General features: G+C 45.9%; 1 protein-coding gene across 1 annotated transcript in view; it reads left to right on the forward strand.

Annotated features, from left to right (window-relative positions):
* LOC147684940 (vomeronasal type-2 receptor 26-like) overlaps window positions 1-2,463 on the forward strand; it is a 56,435-nt gene extending 53,972 nt beyond the window's left edge. Inside the window, exon 4 of the mRNA XM_086942402.1 lies at window positions 1,446-2,463. Within this exon, the coding sequence (XP_086798528.1) occupies window positions 1,446-2,341 (896 nt within the window). The 3' untranslated portion in view covers window positions 2,342-2,463. The remainder of the gene's footprint in view (window positions 1-1,445) is intronic.
* The last annotated feature ends 8,316 nt before the right edge of the window (window positions 2,464-10,779 follow it).

Raw genomic sequence — 10,779 nt, forward strand, 5'->3', positions numbered from 1 at the left:
TTCTTTTAAGAGTCAGTCTTTAAATCTTTCCTAAATTGGAGCTCCATTCGCCAGTCCTGATGGATTTGGGGAGCATATGTGGAAAAAACACGCTACACTGTGCTTTTTTTCTTTTTTACTCTTTTTACTCTGCAGTCTGAAGGCGTCCTGGCTGCGGGTATGCCAAGAACCTCCAAAGATGGTGAGCTTATCTGCAAGATAAGAAGGTGTGGATGGTTTTAAATTATCCCTTATTTAAAAACATTAGCTGGGTCTGGTGGCTCAGTGGACTAATTTGTGTACTGCAGGGGCCTGTGTTCGACCTCATGGCCACAGGTTCAAATCCCGGCGGGTCCACTCAGCCTTTCATCCATCTGAGGTCGATAAAATTAGTACCATTGAGTCAGGTAACAACAAACATCTGTTATTCAGCGCCAAGATACCCGTAGTGGTGAATGTGGGCTTTACAAATACACATGTTATGTTATAAGAAGGTGTGGGGGGTTTTAAATGATCCCCTATTTATAAAAGCTAGTTAAAAAAAAGAATCAAGAGTAATGGGTAAATATGTCAGAACAGGGAGGGAAATTAGAGCAGGGCGGACGGAGGAAACAAGTTAAGATCACAACAACGGTCAGGTAATCGAGCTACATATTTAAATATTGTTTAAAGAGAAATGCTTTAAAAAAAAATTCTGAAGGGCTCAACTCTTACCACATCCTTAGTCATCCTGTAAAGAGTTCCACAGTGTGTGAGCCACGCCTGCGAATGAATTGTGTAACACATGGTGCATTTAGATATACAAAATGGCGATGAGGTCCAAGGGAACAAAGAGGCTGGAAACCCTGGGGCGCAGCCTTAAATGTCCGACCAGGTTCCTACTGCGCACCCCAATGACGTCACCTAACCCCTCAGTTCAACCCCCTTCTTGGCCCAGGAGGAGGCTCAGGCCTGTGGCGCTACTAAGGGCGCCCCTCCCTTTAGGCGTGGGTGGGGAAGGGGGGTGCCTGTTCAGGCTTATCTCTGGAATCTCTTGAGCAATACCAATTTACATATAACTTTCTGAATTTATTTTTGGTCTGAAATGTGGGTATGTGGTGCAGAAGGAGTGAAAGAGCAAATGGAAAAAGTGGGATTCAAAGGCTGACTGAAGAGTGCCGTTAAAGAGGTCGTTTGTGGTGGTAAAGGGGGGTACAGCCAAGTCATGGTGGATCTGATCCAGGGTGGACATGTGAGTTAGAGCTTGACCAGGAGCAGAAAGTGGGAAGGGAGCAAACAAATACTTAGACCTAACGTGATTCTTTTTGCAATACGTTTTTTGTTTCAGCATAAAACTTTTGATTTTGGAAAATATGGTTTGAAGAGAGCCATATCAATATTAAGCCCCCAGGTGTTGTTCAGCTTTCTCTGTTTTTTGTGGACTGTGCATAACTTTCTCTTTTTCATTCTTTTTCTTTTCCTCCTAGACATGGAAAACTGCATAAGGTGCCCCAAAGAACAGTGGCCCAATGAGAGGAAGGACTCCTGTATTCCAAGGACCCTGGAGCTTTTATCCTATGAGGATCCACTGGGTGTCACATTAGCCTGCTCCTCATTCCTGCTTTCAGTAGTAGGAGCTGGTGTTCTATGGATCTTTATAAAAAACCATCACACAGCTCTTGTAAGAGCCAACAACCGAGACCTGAGCTACATCCTCCTTATTTCTCTAATACTTTCTTTCCTCTGTTGTTTAATATTCCTTGGCCAACCGGTGAAAGTAACATGCCTACTGCGACAAACAAGCTTTTCCATTGTTTTTACCATCGCCGTTTCTTCGGTTCTAGCAAAAACCATCACAGTGGTGATGGCCTTCAATGCCACAAAGCCTGGCAGCCAGCTTAGGAAGTGGGTTGGACCAAGACTTGGAAACTCTTTAGTCATCTTCTTATCTTTGGGAGAAGTTATCATATGTTTCGCGTGGATCATCCTCGCCCCACCTTTCCCAGATGTGGACACCTCTCAAATGGGGAAGATGATCCTGCAATGCAACGATGGCTCTGCTATTGCACTATACCTTGTTATTGGCTACATTGGAGTTTTGGCTCTCTTAAGTTTTCTTTTGGCGTTCTTCGCCAGGAGGTTGCCGGACTCCTTTAACGAGGCTCAGCTCATTACCTTCAGTATGATGGTTTTCTGCAGTGTGTGGGTAGCCTTCATCCCAGCCTACCTGAGCACCAAGGGCAAATACATGGTGGCCGTGGAGGTCTTTGCCATCCTGGCCTCCACTGCAGGACTGTTGGGTTGTATATTTATTCCCAAGTGCTACATTATTTTACTAAGATCGGATCTCAACAAGAAAGAGTTTCTTGTTGGTAAAAAGTGAATAGTTTCTCACTCAATAAAATCTAACTAAAAAGTTGGTTCTTACATATAAGGTAATAAGCATTCTCTTCCATAGTATATAATTGTGAACAGTCTGATAAATAAACTTAACTCTGACAAATTAAAACTGTATCTATTAATTGACCTGAACTCCTAACTGTCCATTAAAGATGGCTTCATTGTATATCTATACTAATATAATAAAGAGAGAGCCCAAACCTTTGAGGCGGGTAATCTCAGGAACCACAGCACCAATCACAACACCCAATACAGCGTTGGAAAGGACAGTTGCAGCACAAGGACATAGGCTATGCAGGCGCCCACCATATAGATTTAAAAGGTAAAAGAACCATGCCAGCAAAGTATTCCTGTGTGGGCGTGTCTGCCTTGTGCTGGGGGCGTGACAAATGCTGGGGGCGTGTGGTACGTTCCGCCCTTCATGCCATGTGTTATATTGTGTGCTGTGGGCGTGTGCTGGGGGCGTGGGCGTGTGCGGGGCGTGGGATTACGGAAAAAAAGCGAGTGTTGTGCCCAATATTTCATTGTTTTTTCTTCCCAGGTTCTGTACATTCCAGCTCCGGGTGTCCACCCTGCTCCCTTTAAATAGCCCTGCACCCCATAATCATAACCCACCCTTACTCCTCAAAATACCCCAACACCCTTAAACACTAACCCATCTTAACCCTATAAATATACCCTGTACCCCAAAACCCAAACCTATCCCTAAACCCTAAAAATACCCCTGTACCCCAAAACCCAAACTTAGCCCTGAACCCCATAAATACCTGTGTACCTCAAAACCCAAACCTAGCCCTGAACCCTAGAAATACCCCTGTACCCCAAAACCTAAACCTAGCCCTGAACCCTAAAAATACCCCTGTACCCCAAAATCCAAACCTACCCCTAAACCCTAAAATACCCCTGTACCCCAAAACCCAAACCTAGCCCTGAACTCTTAAAATACCCCTGTACCCCAAAACCCAAACCTACCACTGAACCCTAACAATACCCCTGTACCCCAAAACCCAAACCTAGCCCTGAACCATAAAATAACTCTGTACCCCAAAACCCAAACTTACCCCTGAACCCTAAAATGCCCCTGTACCCCTAAACCCAAACCTAGCCCTGAACCCTAAAAATACCCCTGTACCCCAAAACCCAAACCTAGCCCTGAACCCTTAAAATACCCCTGTACACCAAAACCCAAACCTACCCCTGAACCCTAAAAATACCCCTATACCCCAAAACCCAAACCTAGCCCTGAACCCTAAAAATACCCCTGTACCCCAAAACCCATACCTATCCCTAAACCCTACAACTACCCTGTACCCCATAACCCAAAACTATATCTGAGCCCTTAAAATACCCAAACACCTCAAAACATATACCTCAGTACCCCAAAACATATACCCCTATACCCATACTTAACTTATCCAAACATTTTAAAAAAACATGATTTTACCATTCATGCATTTACAACGAATGTCGTTGTAAATGTATGCGTGGTAAAAGCATATAAAATGTAATGCCATGCGTTATAATGGCATTGCGGAGTCATGGTACTTTCGTAATGAAAGTATGTGCAGTGATGGTATGCGGAAAGAAAGTTGCGAATAATGGGTGTTTACCCTCCCCCGGTAAGTACATTGGTGGCACAGCGGCCCACATCTCCAGCAACATAGTCATATTTTTTCACCGATTTGAAAAATGCACAGGTCTCTCTCATTGATGGCTAGCACCGACATACACTTTTAGACACACCTCCCTTCTAGAATTGCGAACTTTAGAGCTGGGGAGCTACGTGCGAATCTCGGCATCAGCTCAACATCCTGTGATTCCAGGCAAATCGCTTGGTCTCCCCGTGCCTACCACAAATGAATGTGTTCTTCTGTAATGTAAATTGTGCTCATGCCATGTTGTCGAGTTTGCGCTATATAATATTGCAAGGAAAAATAAAGTAGGGAAACTCGAGTTCACACACTACTGAACGCGCACTCTTAAGTGCATCTGCAGTGCACTGTGAATCGGAGCATTTCACTGGCCTGTCACAGATAAGATATGCCATCAAAACGAAATCCTACAAAACAATATACTACTGGCCGGCAGCAATTCATACCCGGACAACGTCGGGATGGGCTGCTAGTGTTATATAAAACAACAAAAGAGTGTCGTGGAGGAAAAGTATATGAGCACTAGACACAGAGAAAGAAGAATCACCCTGAATAAGTCACATTGGAAATCAGTGGGGATTTTTCAGGAAGCCCTCACTCACCACGCTGGGTGGTGACATGCTTCATCATCGGGCCCACCAGGAGAAGCCTAATGCCTCCCTGGTGTGCTGCAACGCCAGATTACTGCGGAGCTGGTTCTTCGTGGCAAGGGTGTCAAAAAGAAATGTGAATTAAAAATGTCAAAAACTGTACCATACAAAAAGTTTATTCAATGGTCAGTTTGACATGGATAAAATATGTGTGGGAAATCTACCAGTTAATGACTTGGTTGTTTCCACTTAAAGTGGGGTCAACATGTTTCTGCCCATCTATGTGTCATTTACTGGGCTTTCATCAGGACCGTAAGATTGTGTACCTCGGCGGTATGGGCACGCTAAGGCCCACCCTTACCTGAGGACGTGAAAGTTAAAAGCAGGTGTGGAAAAATATTAAAGGTGCAAAAAACAAACCATAAGTAGTGGGATACCCTCAATTTAGAGGTACCTGTATAGTCTGAAAGAGAAGAGACGTACATACAAAAAATACAAACAACACATAATTAGTGCGATCCATCTCAAAGGTTTTCTGCAACAAGAAATCCCTGTGTGGACGTGCTAAGGACTAGTAAAAAAGTGATAATTGTGCCATAAATGGTATTTTAGTGCAGGAAAACGCCGTTCTCTGAGTCAGACCAGCGTAGAGACATGCACTATGTCAGGTAGAAATGGCCGTTTGACAGATCGGCTGATAATACATCACTCGTGGTTAAGCGATCAAAATGCCCTAATATGAGGCAAATAGTGATGTCAGAAAAGATTGTAACTGACGAATACTGGGTAGGTTTCTCACTTGTAATTTACAAGATCCACACCCCATGGGTCTCTGGAGGGGGTGGAGGCGACAATGGCACACCCTGTAGAGGGATATTAAAAAATGGCTAAATCGGGGTTAGGCACAAAACAAAGAAAGAGACTCGTGGATTACTTATCTGGTTAATGGTGAAGATAATAGGAAGGTCTTACGCCCGCAACGCCTGTCACCCGTTCAGCACCTAGCGTCTCCTGCTACCGGACCCCGTGGATATGGGGCCAGGGTCGGAGAATGCTGAAGTGTGGAGCTGACGGGGGCGGGGTTTGCCGGAGCTGGCGTGTTGGCCAATCCGAGCTGGGGCTTGAAAACGAGGCTTGGAGAGGCAGCCAATAGGGTGAAGGCTTGAAAGAGAGGCTTGAAGTGGGAGCACGTGGGTAGTTTAAACTAATCAATGAGTCCGGCCAAGAGGAGGCTTGGAACACAAGTAGAGGGGGATCTCATCGTGGTTATAAACTTTATTTATTGATATTATTTCAAAAATGCATTGAAAATGCATATTAGAATGCTGTCAGAGCAGTGAAAAGAACGAGATGTATAAACGCCCCGTTCAAAATTGAAACAGCATTTAAAAGCATTTAAAAGGAGCTTTATAAAGAGGTGAAGGGATCGGATTCAAATACATTAGCGATGTTCACCGGAAGGTACTAGGTCCAGGTTGGGTGCTGAACGGGTGACAGGCGTTGCGGGCGTAAGACCTTCCTATTATCTTCACCATTAACCAGATAAGTAATCCACGAGTCTCTTTCTTTGTTCTGTGCCTAACCCCTCTACAGGGTGTGCTGCACGTTTTCCTGCACTAAAATACCATTTATGGCACAATGATCACTTTTTTACTAGTCCTTAGCACGTCCACACAGAGATTTCTCGTTGCAGAAAACCTTTGAGATGGATCGCACTAATTATGTGTTGTTTGTCTTTTTTGTATGTACGTCTCTTCTCTTTCAGACTATACAGGTACCTCTAATTTGAGGGTATCCCACTACTTATGGTTTGTTTTTTGCACCTTTAATATTTTTCCACACCTGCTTTTAACTTTCACGTCCTCAGGTAAGGGTGGGCTTTAGCGTGCCCATACCGCTGAGGTACACAATCTTACGGTCCTGATGAAAGCCCAGTAAATGACACATAGATGGGCAGAAACATGTTGACCCCACTTTAAGTGGAAACAACCAAGTCATTAACTGGTAGATTTCCCACACATATTTTATCCATGTCAAACTGACCATTGAATAAACTTTTTGTATGGTACAGTTTTTGACATTTTTAATTCACATTTCTTTTTGACACCCTTGCCACGAAGAACCAGCTCCGCAGTAATCTGGCGTTGCAGCACACCAGGGAGGCATTCGGCTTCTCCTGGTGGGCCCGATGATGAAGCATGTCACCACCCAGCGTGGTGAGTGAGGGCTTCCTGAAAAATCCCCACTGATTTCCAATGTGACTTATTCAGGGTGATTCTTCTTTCTCTGTGTCTAGTGGTCATATACTTTTCCTCCACGACACTCTTTTGTTGTTTTATATGATTGACTAGGGGGACCAAGAGTGCCCTTTACCCTCTCTCTCAATTTGTTGTAACCAACCATTCATTGTATATGTGCCCAAATGACCTTGCCATCTCTTCTTATCACTGAAACTCCAATGAAACCCAAAAACATACACACACTGAGATCCTCATCTTCATAACTGACCTTTCATGATCTGAGACAATCACTTTGCTTCAGGAAGGTGCAGTGCTTACATGAAGTTAATATGAACACGCTTGCATCGGAATCCTTTAGCAGATCTGATGGTAGTGTGTGTTAGCCTGAACAGAGCTCAGAGTGATGCTTGTCTGTTTTTTTTCTGAGTGTGAGCCCATTTCACCAGTTTATGTGCTTGTTATATCTGTATGATGTATAGGTGAGTTTTCTGTTCTGCTCCACCGCCAGCAGAGCTGAAGCCTCCTGCCCTGTAGAGCTGTGCAGAACTAAGGGAGAAAGCTTTGTCAGTCTGGAGTTAGGAGTTGGAGAGAGAAGGAGTGAAAGCCTGGAGCTGAGTTTGTTTAGATGGTGACCTTGAGGACGCCCCCGTAGAGGTCGAGCTGGGCCGCTCTTAGGTAGAGCACTACCCAGGACCTGTCTCAGGTTTCCCCTTAGAAACGCACCTGAGATGAGACCATAAACAGTGTTTCAGAAGCAACAACAACAACAATCCACATTTGTAAAGCTCACAATCACCCGTAAGGGTCTCTAGGCACTAGGGGCCGTCGGGAAGATTAAGCAAGCTATTGCCCAGAGTCACATGATGCTGGGCTAATCTGCCACCGGGGATTGAACCGTGAACCCCAGATTCCGGAGTCAGTCGCCCTAGCCGTGGCGCCTGCCCTCTCTTCCGTAGTTTCGGCCCTGCAGTTTGAGGAGTGGACTTACTCAGGATCCATTTAATGGCAGAACAAAGGCAAATGAGTTTCCCGTTTTGTTTGCTTGATGTGGCTGATGAATCAGAGAGGAAATGAAATGAAATTTATAACGCGCAACTAAGCCCGTGGGCATCAAGGCGCCTAACAAAGAAAATCAAAAAGGCAGAACCAAAGCTAAGGATAGGCTATGGCAAATAGCCAGGTCTTAAGGGCCTTTCTAAAGGCTTGCTTTGAGGGAAGGGTTTTAATATCAGACGGCAGAGAGTTCCACAATCTTGGGGCCAAAGTTGAGAAGGCTCTGCCACCCCACCTAGCTCTACGGACACGGGGGATTGATAGCAAAACTTTATTGGCCGAGCGCAGGGATCTGGAGGGGGTGTATGGATTTAACAGATCCCTTAGGCCTCCTGACTTATTCGTGGCCAGGGCCCCATAGATCAGACAGAGGGACTTAAATGAAATCCTGGCCTCAATTGGAAGCCAATGCAATGCTTTCCTGGCAGCCGTAGCAGAGGCCCGCCTAGGAAGATCTAACACAAACTTCGCGGCAGCGTTCTGCACCATTTGGAGTCGCATTATAAGACTCTTGTTAATGCCAAGGTATAAGGCATTGCAATAATCTAGTCTTGAGCCTATTAATGCTACTACTATCTGCTTTCTGGCTTGAGGGGACAGGTAATGTTTTATTTTCCTCAGGATGTTTATTATGCCCCAGCAGGTGGAAATAGTCCTACTCACTTGCTGGCCCAGCCCCAAATAAGGGTCAATCATGACTCCTAGGTTCCTAGCCAAAGCAGTGGGTGTAGGGCACACTCCCAGAGATGAAGGCCACCATTCCGCCAACCAGATTTCCTCCTTGCCTCCGAACACCAGAATTTCTGTCTTCTCGCCGTTGAGCTTCAATGAATTGCAAATCATCCATTGAGCCACTGCCTCCATACAGTGTCTAAAATTGGAGGCAGCCGAGATGACAGGTTGGGCGAGAGACATCAATATCTGCGTGTCGTCGGCATAGGAGACTACCTCCATCCCGTAAGATCTAATAAGCCTGGCAAGTGGGGTCACATAGATGTTGAAAAAGGTCGGACTTAATGCCGACCCCTGAGGGACCCCACACTGCACAGGAAGGGATGGAGATAGGAACTCCCCCAGCTTAACTCTCTGTTCCCTCTGGCCAAGGAAGGAGGATAGCAAACTAAGTGCAGGCCCCTCAACCCCTATCTCCCTCAGGCGAGATGTTAACACTGAGGGAGACAGGGTATCAAACGCAGCCGTAAGGTCTAACAGGATAAGGAGAGTGGTCTGGCCCTTATCCACTCTGGTACGGATGTTATCAAGCACCGTGGTAAGGGCCGACTCCGTACTATGCTCTCTCCGAAATCCATGCTGCGAGTGATCTAAAAGGCCAGAGGTTTCCAAGAAGGCAGCAAGATGCTGGTTGAGATGAGTTTCCAACATCTTTGCTGGGGCTGGGAGCAGCGAAATGGGGCGGAAGTTTTTGAGAACGCCCGGGTCCAAAGTAGGCTTTTTTAACAGTGGTTTAACCACCGCTCTTTTCCATTGTAGCGGGAAGGTCCCATCTCTCATTGCCCTGTTCATGATCTCTAATAGCAGGGGCAAAGAGAGTCTCCTTGCATTGTTTAAGAAGTTTCAAAGGGCAAGGGTCTAAAGGAGACCCCGACCTGGTCTTCAAATGGAGAACTTCAAGTTCCTGCAAGGAGAGGGGTGGGAAGCTGGAAAAACACCCTGACGGTACCTCCTCCGAGGATGTTAGTGGAGGGACAGGAAAGCTCGGAGAGGAGGATAGTGCCGACCTCTGAGATTCTAAGGCCGAATAAATGTCCACAATTTTAGATTGGAAAAATTGTGCAACATCGTCACAGAGCAGCTGTGAACTAACCACAGGGTCCGGCACCTTCAATGAGGTGAGCGTGTCTACGATCTTAAACAGCTCTTTCGGCGAGGAGAGTGAGGAGGTCAGCGAGGTGAAATACTCTTGTTTAATCCTCATCTCCTCCGTTTTGTACTCCTTTAGGAGGGATTTGTGACTATCCCTCTCTCGCAGATCCCAGCTGGTCCTCCAGAGGCGTTCCTGTCTTCGAACTCCCTGTCTGAGGAGTCTTAATGATTCCGAAAACCACGGTGCGGATGGGCTTTTCCTCGCGGAATAACGTAGTGAGGCAGGGGCCAGGTCATCAATGGCAGTTATAATAGCAGTATCAAATCTGTCTACTGCATTCCCTACGTCCTCCTCAGAGGTGATCAGCCGAGTGAGCAGTCTAGGGGCAAGCATATCATTGGTAATGCTTTTGAGGTTACGCCTCAATTCCATTTTACTTGGCTCATTCCCCTTACTCTTGACAGTCGGGATTGTTAATTCTAAAGGGATTGCAAAATGATCCGACCAAGAGAGAGGGATGGGAGTCCCGATGGTTAGCCGGGGATCGTTAGAAAAGACCCCATCTAGCAAATGGCCTGCTTGATGGGTGGGATCATTAACTAGCTGTTTCATCCCACAACCGGAAAAAATATCCAATAGGGAAAGAGTATCCTTTGACTCCAGATTTTTCAAATGGAAATTCATGTCCCCCAGGACAGTAAAATGCTCACAGCCAAAGTGTGGCTCTAAAATAGTGAGCATATGATGACCAAAGTCTGTCCTGGTCCCCGGTGGCCTATAGATGAGAAGGCCCGTGAACAGAACTGCATAGGGTCCGTTGATAGAAAACTGGAGGGCCTGAAAGGAATTTTGCGGTGTAGAGAGTGGGATAGTGTGGCAGGAAAAGCAGTCTCTAAAAAGGATGCCCAGCCCTCCCCCAACACGTCCCACTCTGTCCTCTCTCACCAGCAAATAACCACCCGGTACTGCCTCAACCAAGGACAGAGAAAGAGAAGAGTAACTGAATGAGTGGGAGGGTGGTGGAGCAGACAGATGTGTATTCGCTATCACAGAGAGCAGTA

The sequence above is a fragment of the Lissotriton vulgaris genome, chromosome 10, assembly GCF_964263255.1.
Source record: "Lissotriton vulgaris chromosome 10, aLisVul1.2, whole genome shotgun sequence".
Classification (NCBI taxonomy): Eukaryota; Metazoa; Chordata; class Amphibia; order Caudata; family Salamandridae; genus Lissotriton; species Lissotriton vulgaris.